Here is a 16,414-nt window from a genome sequence, read left to right as displayed (position 1 = left end):
TCTGGGGATATGCAGTGGTCATTCCCTGACCTTTCTGCATCCTCCGTATTTGGTGGACACGGGTTCAAACCCCGGTCTAATCAAGAAGCGTGTCACAATGGTGCAAGTTGCTGATGTGCCTAAAACTCAACACCAGCAACACTATGCTAATTGAGCAGTTCAGCAAAAATCAAACTCTATGATATACATTTCTTATTGCCTTTTGCTAATCACTGAATAACTATGTCAGATACTGTTATTCAAACTATATTTCATATAAATTTTAAAGTAAGCAAGGTAGGAAAGGAAAGATAAGGTTTCCTTATATATCAAAATAAGGAAACTCACTTTATGGAGCAGCAGCCATAGAAATTGAAATGTATGCAAACTAAAATTCCCAAAACAATTATTTCCACCATTACATTCTATTTTGAGTTTGATTATCAGTAAACTGTCCAATCATATCAATATAAGGAAACTGAATGCTATAGCCAGTTATTGTTATTTGGTTTTTTTTTAGAAGCATTAGCAACTAAGGCCATATTGCTCTGGGATATGTGTTGGTCATTACCTGACCTTTCCGCATCCTCGGTATTTGGTGGTGATGGGCTCGAACTTCGGTCTAATCAAGAAGCGTGTGCTATGCACTGCTGCTCCTTCCCACTGGGCTACGGAGGCGCCTCTATAGCCAGTGAAGTTGACAATAACTCTCGATGAAGTGCATTCTTTTTATGAAGAATTTTAAAAAATACGGGATTTTTGAAATTGCATATTTATGAAGATTTGCATATATGATTTTATGATTTACATATATGATTTAGATATATATATTTTTTAATTCTCACCTGTATGTATTCTGTATGTAGGGCAATGGTAAATAACCGAGTTTTCTTTCAACATCCTGATTTAATACGAATTTTGAGGGTACATGAAAATGTAATGGATGTCATGATGAATACCCTTGGCAAGAGAGCACAGACCCAATCTGCAGCGCAGCCTGCAGCTGCTGCATCATCGCCTACTAGTCCTGGGCAGGCACCTGAAGCAACTGATAAGGTATGTAGATATTTAATTAAGAAACATAAAGGTATTAAAATTGCAGATTAAAAATCTTTATATTGATGCTTTTATCGAAATCATTATGGCTATTTCTGAGTCTGGTTACCCTCTGCTTAACATGGTCAAAGCAGTTTAATTTAATAAAAGTTTTCTTGGAATTCAAAACAAAGTTAAGTGTCTTTTATTCTTGCACTTTTCCCTAGACTGAGAAACCTTTTTTTATTGAGTTATTAAATTATATGAAAAACAGTGTACTTCATGAAGAATTAACAAAAATAATTATTTTATTAATCAGAACATATATAAAAGAGTTTTGTACATTCAAAATGCACATTATGTTATTGCACTACAAAATAGAGGAAGAATGAATTGTTTACCTAAAAGTTATACAATACTTAAATAAAATTTTTATGGTGATATTTCATAATTTTCCGCATTATAGTATATGATTTAAAAACCAAATAACGTCATAAATTTTATATATCTAAATTTGAAAAAATATTATTTCTTATGGATTTAATGTAATTAAGAGAATTCTTTGGCAAAGGTTTTGAATCTAGGATAGTTAATGGGTAAAATTTCTTGAAAACACTCTTATCTACTCTTGTGACTGGAATAAATAATCTAAACTTATTAAAAATAAAATTAATTTTGGAAGTAGGGTGAAGCTAAAAACTGATAATGAGACTGAAGTTTATGAGGTTGTAGTTCTCAGGCTAATTTTTTTTTTTTTTTTTTTTTGTGATTAAAGAGGTCACAGGTGTAGAAAAAATACCTTTGATAAAATGGAAATGAAATTCTAAAATAATAAAAAAAATTAATGAATGCAAATGGAAGAGAAAAAATCAAATGAAATTGATAGATGAATTGCTTGAAATTGAATGAAAACATTCAATTTTAAGCAATTTTTTGGAAACAAACTTAAGACATTCTTTCAAGACATTTTTCTTAAATTAATAAATTGGATTAAAAATTGAGTTAAATGAATAAAGTGGGTTAGCAAAAAATTAAATGAATATAAAAGCTACATGGGAATGTGTAAGGAATAGCGAATAAATTTCAAAATGTGAAAAAATTAATTTTTTAAAATTATTTTAAACTGTTTTATATGAAATCTTTTAAATGTAAAAAATAATAAAGCTTTTGAAGAAGAAACAATAATAATAATATTGATACAAATTAAAAACTAAATAGTTTAAAGATGCCTGCTATAACAGAGATGAAAAAATGTATGATTGTCAGACAGTGCAAATTTCAATTAAGAAAAAAATCATTTTATTGAGGAAAGCATCCTTTCAAATACTAATCTGCTGAATGCAGTAGAAACTGAAAGTCTGTGCATTGGGAAGTGGTACGAATTTTATAAATGAGAATAATTAATTAGCCTTAATTGCCTCTTTAAGATAGCGTCTATGAGTATAAGAGAATTTTTGGAAGCACCATGTTCCATAGAATATTGTTCCCACTATCTGGGAACAATATTTTATGATAGGAAAGAGTTGTGTAGACTCAATAATTATTTAGTGGGGGGGGGGGGGGGGAAGTAGATAGATGCAGAGGAAGCAATATTTGTGAAGTACTTATGCCAAGAAAAGTTGAATTCAAGATTTTTCTTGGTTTGGATATGGATCTTGTCTAGAAATCTGAATGTTGTTGCAGATGAGTATGAAAGCAGAAGATAAGAATTTAACCAAATTTTCTTTTTGCCATTAGAGAATTGCTTGGAGCATTTAAAGATAGTTAATGGGTAAAAACTTTACAAGTAGTGAATATTCAAGAAGTGGATATTTGTGTAAAGAAGAATTTATTGAACATGAAGGTGGATTGTAGGCAAGCTACCATTGCTGAAACTATTTAGAAATTTCCAGTCAGTGGAAAAAAGTGATTAATATACAGGAGGATAAGAGTGGATCAAAAAACAAACTTGAAAACTCAACACATTTATGCTATAGTATAAGATTTAAGGACCATTAGGACTTATCATTTTAGGACTATTCCTGATGTTTCAGCAGCTTTCAAAGTGCAGTTGCTCAGTTTGTCTTGAATCGTAATATATACAGAAAACCATGAATTTCATGTGACCGTACACACTCTTGAGGAGGGGGAGATATGGATACGCAGACTAATAGCATTAGCATTAGTAGAGGCATTTGATGCAAGAAAGCAAGCTTATGCAGCATCAGCCAAAAAAAAAAAAAAAAAACACTTCCACTTCACCCCTCTGTTCGTTCAAAATACCTGTCCAGCTGAGCCTTAAACTTATTTAGGCTATCAACTTCCACGACAAGGGATGGAAGCCTGTTCCACCAACCAACCACCCGCTGGCTAAAGGCAAATTTCTGCACGTCTATCCTACATCTGTCTTTCCTCAATTTGAATTTATGCCCTCTCAGGTGATTATTCTGAGCGAGAGGAAGAATCCCATCAGCATTGAGATTTCTATCAGCTGAGAATCCCATCAGCATTACTGAAGAATCCCATCAGCAATAGATTGGCCAGAGCTGCAGGCAGAGGTGAAAGTGATTCTTGCACTGCTTCTATTAAAACATGCAGCAGCCTGGAAAGAAAGGTGTTGGGGATTTCAAGGCCTTCTGTTGGTCATCATGGAACAAGTAAATATATGGGCTGTATTAGGGTAACTAAGAGTAAGAACAGGTACATGTATACTAATGCCTGGAATAAACAAATTGTAAATAAATTTCATGAATTTAAAGTACTGATTAATTCATCATATGTAGACATTATTGGGATATTGCAGACATGCTGTCACTCAAACATAAGGAATACTGAATTTCAATATGTGGGGGGGGGGTACAATGTATACAGGAAGGACAGACAGGACAGGTGGGTGGATGTCAGGGTGGCCAACTGTCCCAATATCGGTAAGGGTATCAAATCCACGTGTTACATGTTGCAGGTTGGCGCATCCGTAGCCAGGTGGGAAGGAGCAGCAGTGCGTAGCACACGCTTCTTGATTATACGGGGGTTCGAGCCCATCACCACCAAATACGGAGGATGCGGAAAGGTCAGGGAATGACCATCGCATATCCTGGAGCAATATGGCTTTAGTTGCTAGTGCTCCTAAAATCCAAATAACAAAAAAACAATAACATACAAGTTGCAGGTCCGCTGAACGAGAAGTTTTTTAGCCATATTTAGCCGCTTTATTGGCCAATTGTTACATCAAATTATTTTCTATAAGTAGCTTATAGACCTAGTCAGGATCGTTAGTTTATTCTGAATTGAGGCAGCGAGATTTGGAAGTTAATTAATACTTAAGTGTCCATAGATTTACCTTTCGTAACTTGCTGCCATAATATAATATTGCCAATTATTCAGTAAAATCTACTAATTTTGTTAAACTTCATTGTCAATTAAATTGTACTTTTAACTAAATACATATAATGACTTATATAATAAATACATAACTTGATACGGAAGTTATATGAACAGAACACGTAGATAATACTTGATACTGAAAAATATATATAGTGTTATAACTGTGTTCGGATACAAGTTTAGGGTTATAATTTTGTACTGAAATTGAAATTTTATTGAAATTAAATTGAAATCATGACTCAGACCAGAGCATCAAAGCAAAAGGCTCAAGCTAATGGGAGTGCTGTGGTTCAGAGGAGAACTGAGGGGGACAGTTGCCATCTGAATCACAGCCTTTTAAAATGTACTGCTTACATGATGTTTGTAGAGCAATCGGGTATGGGACATGATATTGCCATGGGGGATGTCTTTGTGTGTGCGCGATGCAAGGAGTGTAATGAAATCAGGCGACAACTCAGCATTGTTATGGGCCTATATGAGAGCTTGAAGGACAGGGTAGATGCCCTCGAAGGATCTAAATTAAGGGGCCCATCAAGCTCTCGGCTGCCCACATCAACACTAGAGCTTGCACTTGGTTATCACGCAACACAGCGGCAACCCCCAAGGCAGAATGCGCTGGTCCCACAGGAACTAGTAGTTGTTGGTGACTCTATTGTCAGGGAAATGGGGAACATGCTTTGTAAAACAGGACCAGGGTATGTCTGCCAGGGGCAAAGGTTGACGTTGTAGAGCGGATATCATCTTTTAAGGCCACAAAAGGTGATATAGTTGTACACGTTGGCACTAATGATATTAAGAGTAGAAGACCGGCAGAATTGCTTAACAAGTACAGGTCACTGTTGAAAAAAAAGCCGTGAATTAGGGTTGAATTTGAAATTGTGTCTGCAATTCTGCCCAGACACGATAGGAGGGAGTATATGATTAGAGCCTTGTCAATCAATTTGGCCCTGGAAAGATTGTGCAAGGCTCAAGGGGTAAAATTTTTTTCAGCCTGGTCTGTACTTGTTAACAGGAGAGACTTCTTCTACAGGGATGGGATACACTTAAATAAAAAGGGTGCAAGAATATTTGCTGACGCTATCGAGGCAGTGTTAAGTGGGTCGGAAAATTGCTAGCTTGGGGGGGGATACAAGGGCTAATAGCTTAACAGTAGCCACTGGCAGAGGTGAAAGTGATTCTTGCACTGCTTCTATTGGAATGAGCAGAAGCCTGGAAAACAAGATGCAGGATATTTCAGAGACTGCTGGGAGTCATTGCGGTACAAGTAAACACATGGGTTGTGTTAGGGTAGCTAAGAATAGGAACAGGTGCATGTATACTTGCGTGTACACCAATACGAGGAGTTTGGTAAATAAATTTGATGAATTTGAGGTATTGCTCAAACCATCAAAGGCAGATATTGTTGGGATATCAAAGACATGGGGTCACACAGATATAAGGAATGCAGAACTGGAATTTGGGGAGTACAATGTCAGAAAGGATAGACAAGATAGGAAGGGAGGAGGGGTTATGCTATTAGTTCAGAAACACATAAAATCCAAGGAAGTGAAGCCAGTCCACATTGCTGGACAGTCAGTGTCGAGTCAGTTTGGTGTGACATAAGCATTGGGAGATCAAAATTGAGAGTAGGAGTGTGCAATAGGCCTAATGACTCTGATGAGCATAATAAGAAACTGTACAGGGAAATAGAGTGGGCCAGTAAATCAGAGAGCCTTATAATGGGGGATTTTAATTTCCCAGATATTGACTGGAATTTGTGGGTTGGTCACTCACATACTAGCAAAGCTTTTGTGGGTTTATTGGATGATTGGATTTATTGGATGATATTAAAGGAGCCAGCAAAGGAAGTAAGCAAACCCTTAGCCATAATTATGAGAGCTTCCTTGGACTCAGGATAGGTACCCATAGACTGGAGATGTGCAAATGTGACCCCAATTCACAAAGGAGGATCAAAGGCTGACAAGTAATTGTAGACCTGTGAGTTTAACTTCTGTTCCAGGAAACTTAATGGAGGCACTGGTTAAAGAAGCACTGCAGGATCACCTAGACAAGACTTCAGTTATAGCTTGGACACAGCATGGTTTTGTTAAGGGAAAGTCTTGCCTGACCAATTTGATTGGACACTGTGATGCAGTCATAAAAGAACTGGATGCAGGGAATAACTTTGATATTATATACTTGGATCTTAGAAAAGCTTTTGATACTGTTGCACATGGAAGACTGCTGCACAAATTGGAGCAGTGTGGCATTGGAGGCAAATTGCTGCTCTGGGTAAAGGGGTGGTTGAGGGGGAGAAGACAGAGAGTGGTAATCAATGGACTCTGCTCATCGTGTACTAATGTTATTAGTGGAGTCCCTCAGGGTTCAGTGTTGGGTCCATTATTGTTTTTTGTATTTATAAATAATATTGATGATAGTATATCAAGCTTAATGTCCAAGTTTGCAGACAATACAAAGGTTGGCAGGGTTGTTAAGGACACTACTGATGCTATGCTGCTGCAACAGGATCTGGAAAGGTTGAGCAGATGGGCTGAGAGGTGGCAAATTAAGTTTAACATTGACAAATGTAAAGTACTACATATGGGAAACAGCAACCCCAGAGCAACGTATCAACTCTGTGGTACTACACTGACAGTTGTAGAGAAGGAAAAGGACCTGGGGTAATTGTGCAGGTAGATATGAAGTTCTCTGAGCAGTGCAGACGGTTTGCAAGAGTAGCTCATGGTGTCTTGTCAATGATATACAGGAATGTTTCTAGCAGGGATAAGGAGGTTATTATTCCCTTGTATAAGGCAATGGTCAGGCCACACCTTGAGTACTGTATACAGGTCTGGAGGCCTCATTTCAAGAAGAATGTAGAGCTGCTGGAACGAGTACAGAGAAGGGCAACAAGATTAGTGAATCGAACAATGGGTTGCTCTTACGAAGTAAGGCTTAAGTTTTGCAAATTACAGTGTCTGGAGACTAGGCACCAGCAAAGTGATCTGTTAGAGGTGTATAAAGCCTTGAATGGTTTGAGCATGCTCAATGCTGATGGAATTCTTCCTCTTGCTCAGAATAATCACCTGAGAGGGCATAAATTCAAATTGAGGAAAGACAGATGTAGGATAGATGTGTGGAAATTTGATTTTAGCCAGTGGGTAGTTGGTTGGTGGAACAGACTTCCATCCCTTGTTGTGGAAGTTGATAGCCTAAATAAATTTAAAAAATGTCCTTCTCAGTTGGACAGATATTTCGAAAAAACAGAGGGGTGAAGTGGAAAGTTTTTTTGGCTGATGCAGCATAAGCTTGCTTTCTTGCATCATATGCCTCTACTAATGCTAATGCCAATGCTAATATGACCAGAATTGTCCTGATTTAGAACTTCAAGCCCTGTTTCCCAATAATACCATCACTTGTCGCAATAAGAGAGGAAAAACTGTTAATTTATTGATTTTATGTAATTTAAATTAATCCTAACAGATGTGTTAAAAATTAATTCTAATAACAAGAGAAAAATGAGAAAGTTTAAAGGCATTTTGTTCTTCACTGAGTAATGAAGAAAAGAAAATGGGTGCAATATTTCTCAAAATTTCCAGAGACAAATAATTTGTCTCAAATCGTAATCTCCATTTTAAGCATTCCACATTCAAATGCTTCATCAGAAAGAGTTTTCAGCTTAATGAAAACTGCTTGGTGGAAAGAGAGAAAGCATCTTTTATTAGAAAATTTAGAAGCCAAACTTATGGTGAAAGAACTATAATATGTCCTGTTCAGAATTTAAAAACTTTTTTAAATCTTTGGAAGGAGAAGAAATCTAAAGAAAAATATAAGTTATTTTAAAAATAGCGAGGAAGACTACTTTCCTCGCTATTTTTAAAATAACTTATAAATAATATTACAGTTTATATAGGACAAATACATATTAACAACAATCATATAACAAATAAATATGATGATTGATTGATAAAAAAAATGTATTTCAATTGTAATTTTATATTTTTCTTTTACTTTTCTGAAGGAAAAAATGCTATACTACACATTTTGTTTCAAGTTGTCCCGCTTTCCAATTTTCAAAATATGGCCACCTCTGGTGGATGTGTTTATGCTCTTAGTTAAGAAGCATATTAAATCTGAATGTCGTCCAAATGAGAATAGGATCACTAGACTCCTTTTGCAAGAAATAAGTTTCTTGCAAAAAAAATTCTGAGCCTTAGAAAGTTTGAGTTTAATTAAGTTTTCTTTGTCCCATTGGAGAATTACCTGGGAATTTGTTTTGGATATTAGAGAAATGGAAGCTGTTTGTGAAATGTAAGGTTTCTCAAACTTAAAAGTGAAATATAATATACTATCATTAGCAAAACTATGGATAGAATTCTGGTCAGTTGAAGAGGTCAACATACAAGGGAGAAAGAGTATAATAAAGAATTGAACCTTAGGGAATGCTAGCATTAATCAGAAGTTAGAAGACAGAGCACTATCTTCTATTACCCACAGTGAATGTTCAGAGGGAAAATTGGATACCCAGTTGCAAAAAACAGTCAGACCATAAGATGAGAGCTTGTTTCAAAGACTTGTATGCCAAATGTAATCAACCTTTGACATGTTAAAAGCCAATATATCACCAGTGGATTGACACTGACAGATTTCATATTGATGATCACTGATTGGATGGAAGGTTTCAAGATGGTTCAAAGTTTGGAGTTAATGGATTTCGCCATTACTTTGGAAAGAGTACAGGTAAGTGCAATGTGGAAGGGAGAGATTTGTAACTTGAGAGATTTGAAGGGAGATAAATAACTGGAAGGGAGAGATTTGTCACCCTTTTTTGGAATTAGCTATCCATCCAGTTCCAAATAAGCAAATTTCAAAGCAGAAGGAAAAACAGCAGTGGAATAGGAAAGTATAAAAAGGTGACAAAGAACAGGATACAGGTTTTGAGAACAAAAAATAAATGCCATTGGGACCTAGAACATTTTTGCATTAAGAAACAGAATTCTTTTAATACCCTTCTGTTTAAGAAACCATGTGAGGCATTGAGTGGAATATTTTGGTAAGGCAAGAGGTCATTTACTATGATTGTCAACACAAAAGTTAGAAATAAAATAGATGCCAGAGTGTCGGCTTTGTCTTTAGCTGATGATGCAATAGACCTATCAGGTTTTAAACAGAAGTAGGAGTATTGTTAGACAGAAGTTGTGGCTAGTAGTTTTGGCAAGAAAACACAATGCTTGACTACCATTTGGATAAGAAACAAGTTTTCTCTTAGCCTGTTCAAAATCAAGTTTGGATCGATTAATAATTGTTTTCCAATTTTTGCGAGCTTTAGTATAGGTAGAAAATGAAGCTGAACATTTGATACAAGCCAGTTGCAAAATGCTATGTTCTTATGTTGAACAGCTTTAGCATCTTTATTTGAATACTAATGTTTAGATTAGGATTAGATTTTAGAGTAGAGTGTGGAATAAAGGATTTCATCTCTACAAGAATAATTTCAGTGATACGACCTAAGCAAACATTGGGATCAGATATTTAAAACAGCACTTCAGCAAGGTAAAGAAGATTAGAAAATCATACAGATCACCCCATTTTGCATTTCTTTAATGACAAACACCATGAAGGTGAATGACCATAAGAGAGAGATGCTGTTGGAGAAGTGGCCACACCAAGTTATGCCCTGAAGTCCCTGAAGGACTGCTGACATCATTTTTGTACTTGGAAGGACTGTTAGTAAGAAAAAAGATCAAGGGTGTTGTGTATGTGGTTAGAAATTGTCTGGTATTCTGGTAGATAAATGAACAAGCTGTGTGGGGTCATTAATATTTGAAAATACCTTGGCTTCTTCACCAGATGGGTCTGTACATCTAAAAAGCTGAAGCCTGTTGGAGTTATGAATCTTAAAATCACAAAAACAAATAGGAAAGTCATGAAGGTTAGACCAAAGAAAGTTAAATTTTAGAGAGAGGAAGTTAAAGAGTCCCAAGTGATTAGTGAAATTTGGAGAACAATAGACATAACAGATGAATTTGACAGAATGGGGTAAGAGATTTTAAGCCAGAGGAAATCAAAAAGAGGAGATTCCATGTTAGAAAATATCTGAAAAGGAATATCAGAGTGGACATATACCACTTTGAAAGGAAATGTATAATTAAGGCAATTGAGATGAGTAATGATTGAGAGAACTTGCAATTGAGACTCCATCATAAAAGTAAGTGGGGCTTAGCACATTGTAGGTTAAAATGGAAATTATTGAGATTCGAACTGACCATGCATATGAAATGAATGAAGGCGTTTTTGGGAAGTTTAGATCTTTTTGCAGATAAATTTGTTCTTAGAGCATATTATGCAAGAAAGCAAGTGTTATGAGCTTATGTAGCATCAGCCAAAAAAAGAAAACTTCACACAACCATTCCCTCTAAAAGTTTGTCCAGATCCTCCTTGAATTTATTTAAGCTATCAACTTCCAAATGACAGATGGAAGTTTATTCCAGCAATTAACCACCTGCTGGCTAATAGCAAATTTCTGCACATCTATTCTATAGCTGTCTTTCTTCATTTTCAATTTATCCCTCCTTAGGTTCTTAATTTGAGCAAGTGGAAGAATCACATCAGAATTCAGTGTGCTTAGCCCATTCAAGGCCTTATACACCTCAATCAGATCACCTCGCAGGTGCCTATTCTCTAGCCACTGCAATTTGCAGAACTTAAGCCTCGCTTGGTAAGAGGACCCTTTTGTTCCCCTCACCAATCTTGTTGCCCTTCTCTGTACTTGTTCTAGCAACTCTACATCCTTCTTAAAATGAGGCCTCCAGACCTGTTTACAGTACTCAAGGTGTGGCCTGACCATTGCCTTACACAAAGAGATAATCACCTCCTTGTCTCTGCTAGCAAAATTCCTGTATATCATTGACAAAACTCCACAACCTTCTCCGGCAGCCTGTCTGCATTGCTCAGAAAACTTCATATCTAACTGCACAATTACTCCCAGGTCTTTTTCATTTTCTACCACCCTAAGTGGTTTTGATTTGATTTGATTTAAGAATTCTTGGCGCAAGAGCTACTGTGGCTAAAATGCACCTGTAAGATTTTATACAATGGTTCCCTAAGTGGTAGAACCTAACCACACAGTTGGTACATTCTTCAGGGGTTACTTCTATCCATATGCAGTACTTTGCATTTGTCAATGTTAAACTTCAGTTGCCACTTCTTAGCCCACCTGCCCAAATTTTCTAGATCCTGTTGCAGTAGCAGACCACCATTACTGTTACTATGACAGTAATGGTGGTCTGCCCACAACCCTGCCCACTCTATTTCTCTGTACAATTGTTTGTTTACTCATTAGAGTCATTAGGCTTATAACACACTCCTACTCTTATTTTTGCTTTTCCAGTGCTTATGTCACACCAAACTGACTCAACATTGCACTGTCTGTCTATGTCAACTGGATGCACTTCCTTAGATTTTATGTTTTTCTTAATTAACAGCATAACCCCTCTGCCCTTCCATTCATTAGATAAAGTGTGGACATATTGTATTTGATGAAATTTTTGGATATGATGTACCCACAGCAAGAATATACCCAACTCCTTGACACAACATGGCTTTGATAATGCCTACCACATAAATACTTCTCTGACTCCCTCAAGTTCACTAACTGACAAAGTAGAGGCAGGGAGATTATACACTAGCTGAGTCAGATACCTTCTAATTATTTACCAATAGATTCATTCCAGTGCACTATCTAACAGCTAACCTGAAAACACTGTTCTAATATCAAAATGAAATTTATGCAACAATGCCCGTCATAACCTTAAAAACATCAATCATACTGTATGATGGAAGAGAGAGAGAGAGAGAGAGAGAGAGAGATTGTTGGACTTTTGCTCAGGAGACTAAACATGGGTTTCGCCACTTCAAGCCTCCATTAATCAAAGTGATGGTGTTGCATTGGATGAAGAGTATCATCTACCACATACTGTTGCTTTTTATATAGAGGTGTAGTATTCCTCTGTGTCATGTGGTTACTACACCTCAATCACTATTCATTTTGTTTCTTATGTGGGTGGTCACCACATAAGAAACAAAAGTGCAGTATCATACGCCAGGGGGAGAGAGAGGATACCTATGATTACTAAGAGTCCTGCCATCATGATGGAGCAAGCAGGAGATTTGGTTGTTACAAAACATGAACTGAGTTCCAGGAACAGAACTTGAACTGATTATGTTTTAGTATAATCAGTTCATCGAAGTATCATATCCAACAGCATTTTTGACTCCCAGGTAGCAAGCCTTAGTCTGTTGTACCTGGAAGAATGTCTGTGACAAGCCTGAGGGACTTTGATAGATGATACATAGTTAATGAAGTCAGAATATTATACCATTCTGTATTTAATGTGGTTATAAATTTATAATTCTCATGCACATGAGTATTTATAAACCTTTTCTGTTTTCTTCCAGGATACATCCCATGAAATGGTTGTGGCATGCTGTCGATTTCTTTGCTTCTTTTGTCGCACTAGTGGTCAAAATCAGAAAGCTATGTTTGACCATCTTGGTTTCTTACTTGAAAATAGCAACATATTACTGGGTAATGAACTTTGCTTTATTTTGTTCATATGTTATGAAAAAAATTTTTTTTTTATAAGCTGGCTACATTATATCCAAAAGTTAAATTACAATCATGATATCCAAGATATTAAGAAACATACATAATTAATGGAATGCTTTATTTTGTAAAAGAGTGTTATGATAATACTCAATTATTTTGAGTTTAAAAAAAAAAACATATGCCTCTATTTTCATGAATTGTGATCATTAGATTACAATTATCTAAAACTGAGCAGCCAGTTTAGATAATCCCACATAATAAATTCGAAATAAATGTGCTAATGGAGAATACCCCTCAATCCTTAGGAGCCCTCTCTACTCTACACTCTGTGGCATGGAGGCTCAGAAAAGTTGACAGGTTCCTGCCAATGGAAATGACAGGTTCCTGCCAAACCCCATGTACTTTTTCTGTCAGAAAAAGTACGTGGGGTTTGGCAGACTGCAAGTGGAAATGGATATCATTGAGCTTAGAATTGAGACCACGTATATTTGTGAAATGAATTAGGAAGTGTTTGGGAGGTTTAGATCTTTTCACAGATAAGCTTGCTCTATTAGTTTGACAATTCATGGTGTATTCAATAGTAAGAAAAAGTGGGTGGGACATGCTGTATGAAGTAATTAAATTTTGGATATGGCGTACACATGGTAAGCATATACCCAGTTCCTTGACATAACGTGGCCTCGACAATGCTCCCCCTCATATACACTACTCGGACTTCCTCCAGTCACTGGAGGAAGAGTAGAGGTAGCAAGATTATACACTAGCTGATCCAGAAGCCTCCTAGAGAGTTACCAATAGGTTCGGTCCGGTGTACTAACTAGCGGCCGGCCTGCGAACACCATTTTAGAGCTGTACCCTCGAAATGTAAGGAATATTGGATCTCGCCACAATGTTCATCATAACCTCAAAAGTCATCAATCATACTGCATGATGGAAGAGCTGGAGAAGGGTTGAACTTAGCTCTAGAGACTAAACATGGGTTCCACCACTTCAAGCCTCCAATAAACAAAGTGGTGGTATTGTACCGATTGATGAGAGTCATCTACCACCTAGTACTGCCTGGTAACATAGAGGGGGCGGCATTCTTCCATGTGGTGTGGGTGCCACACCTCGACCCCTGCTTACGTTGGTTCACACCTTACGTTGGTTCATACCCTTTCTGTCACCCACCATGTACTTGTGCATGGTGTGTGCATGGAGGTTATACCCAGGGTTACTAACAGTCCCACCATCATGAAGGTGCAAGCAGAGGATTTGGCTGTCACAGACCATCCAGACTTCGCCGAAATTGGGTCCACTTGACTTGAGTGTCACCCGAACATCAGTTCCATCAGCATTTTAGACTCCCAGGTAGCAAGTACAACTTGTCTGGCATATCTGACAGAATGTCTGTGACAACCTCAAGGACCAAGCGGCATAACCCCTCCTCCCTTCCTATCCTGTCTATCCTTTCTGAACACATTGTACTCATCAAATTCAAATTCTGAATTTCTTATCTCTGTGTGACACCACATCTCTGATATCCCAACAATATCCACCTTTGATGTCTTGACCAGCACTTCAAATTCATCAAATTTATTTACTATACTTCTAGCATTGGTGTACATGCAAGTATACAGACACCTATTCTTATTCTTAGTTACTCTAACATAGCCCATGTATTTGTTTGTTTTGTGATGACTCCCACCAGTCCCTAAATCCCCCAGCATCCCGCCCTCCAGGCCGCTGCTCATTCCAATAGAAGTGGTGCAAGAATCACTTTCACCTCTGCTTGCGGCTACATTAACCTTTTAGTCTGTGAATCCCCCTCCCCAAGCTAGCAGTTTTCTGACCCTCCTAATGCTACCTTGATTGCATCAGTAAACACTCTTGCACCCATTTATTTAAGTGTATGCCATCCCTGTAAAAGCAGTCTCTCCTGTTAACAAGAAAGGAAGGGAAGGCAGAGTTAAATTACATAGGGCCTTGGAGCCCAGCTGATCTAAACACAGTATTGCATCTTTGCAACTTAACTTTTAGATGCAAGTATGCCTATATATTTTTAATTGAGCTGAACAGCATGGTAACCTACCAACAAAGCCTCTTTGTTGGTAGATTAATTTGTTTGAAATTTTCAAATACTATTTTGAAATTTTATGTATAACTAATTTTTTTAAAGTTAATGTATATGGAAACATATAAATACTTAAACATAACTTATTTTGCATTTAAATAATTTTGTACATACTTTTTATTTGTGTAATGTGGTGAATTACTTTAATTTATACAGGGTGTGGCAATAAAGTTCGTGGACTGGTGCTGTTGTGGTCATGTTCAATGAGTTTTTAAAATAAACATAAATAGTATGTTATAGTTCAAATATCCTCCAATAGATAGTGATACAGAGATTGTCTAATAGGCTTACTGATAGGTTGCAAGTAACAACCAGTTTCATTAGTAGTGTTAATATTCCATGTCACCATTTTGTGATGGAGCAACAAAAGAATATCAGATTTTCCTTTAAACTGGGAAAATCTGCAACATAACTGTATGAAACATTAAAAATTGATGAAAAGTTAAGTCATTATGCGTTTGAATGGTATAAGCATTTCAAAGGCGGACAGGAGGCTGTTCGCAATGACCCAAGAATTGGGCATCCATCAACCCAAACTGAGGACAGAGTTACTAAAATTCAGGCAATTGTGGCAAGAGATCATATTTTGACCTTCAAATGATGGCTGGTAGTTGGATATGAATAAGGAAATGATTCTTCAAATTCTGCATTAGGATTTAGGGAAAGGAAGATCTATGCAAACTTTGTGCAGTACAGCCTCGCAGTGAGCACAAGCAACAAAGAGTGCCATCATGTGAAGACTTTATCCAGACTTTTCAAGACAATCCTAATTTCCTCTACTCTATTGTTACTGGAGATGAGTGTTGGGTGTTTCAGTACAATCCAGAGAGACAAAGCATCAGAGCAACTCCAAAATTATCACTAAAGCCCAAAAAGTTTTGTTTAGACAAGTCCAAGATCCAGGCAATGCCGATCATGTTTTTCAGCAAAGAGTGTGTAATTCACAAGGTTTGTGTTGTTATTTGGTTTTTAGGAGCATTAGCAACTAAGGCCATATTGCTCCGGGGATATGCGGTGGTCATTTCCTGACCTTTCTGCATCCTCCATATTTGGTGGGCACGGGCTCGAACCCCGGTCTAATCAAGAAGCGTGTGCTACGCACAATTCACAAGGAATTTGTACCTGAGTGGGAGAGAGTCAGTGCTGTATTCTACATACAGACACTCAAGGAAAATGAAGGGAAATGCACTTCAAGACTATTGAAGTACATTTCCCTGGTGAGGCTGCAATTTTGAGAGGAAGATAGCTGGTTCTTGTTGCTCGACAATACCCCACCCATTCCATTATTGTGAAGACATTTCTGATGAAACATGGCATTGTACAGATCACACTACTCT

At 37.1% G+C, this 16,414-nt stretch overlaps 1 protein-coding gene across 1 annotated transcript in view; it reads left to right on the top strand.

Annotated features, from left to right (window-relative positions):
* The window catches only part of RyR (Ryanodine receptor), an 841,404-nt gene that overhangs the window by 273,786 nt on the left and 551,204 nt on the right, over positions 1-16,414 (top strand). Inside the window, exons 36-37 of the mRNA XM_090376454.1 lie at positions 846-1,035; positions 12,814-12,943. Of these exons, the coding sequence (XP_090232580.1) occupies positions 846-1,035; positions 12,814-12,943 (320 nt within the window). The remainder of the gene's footprint in view (positions 1-845; positions 1,036-12,813; positions 12,944-16,414) is intronic.

Source organism: Mastigoproctus giganteus, chromosome 6 (genome assembly GCF_048544385.1).
Source record: "Mastigoproctus giganteus isolate SK-2022 chromosome 6, ASM4854438v1, whole genome shotgun sequence".
Lineage (NCBI taxonomy): Eukaryota > Metazoa > Arthropoda > Arachnida > Uropygi > Thelyphonidae > Mastigoproctus > Mastigoproctus giganteus.
The sequence above is the reverse complement of the archived record's forward strand: the minus strand, read 5'-3'. Positions and strand labels throughout refer to the sequence as shown.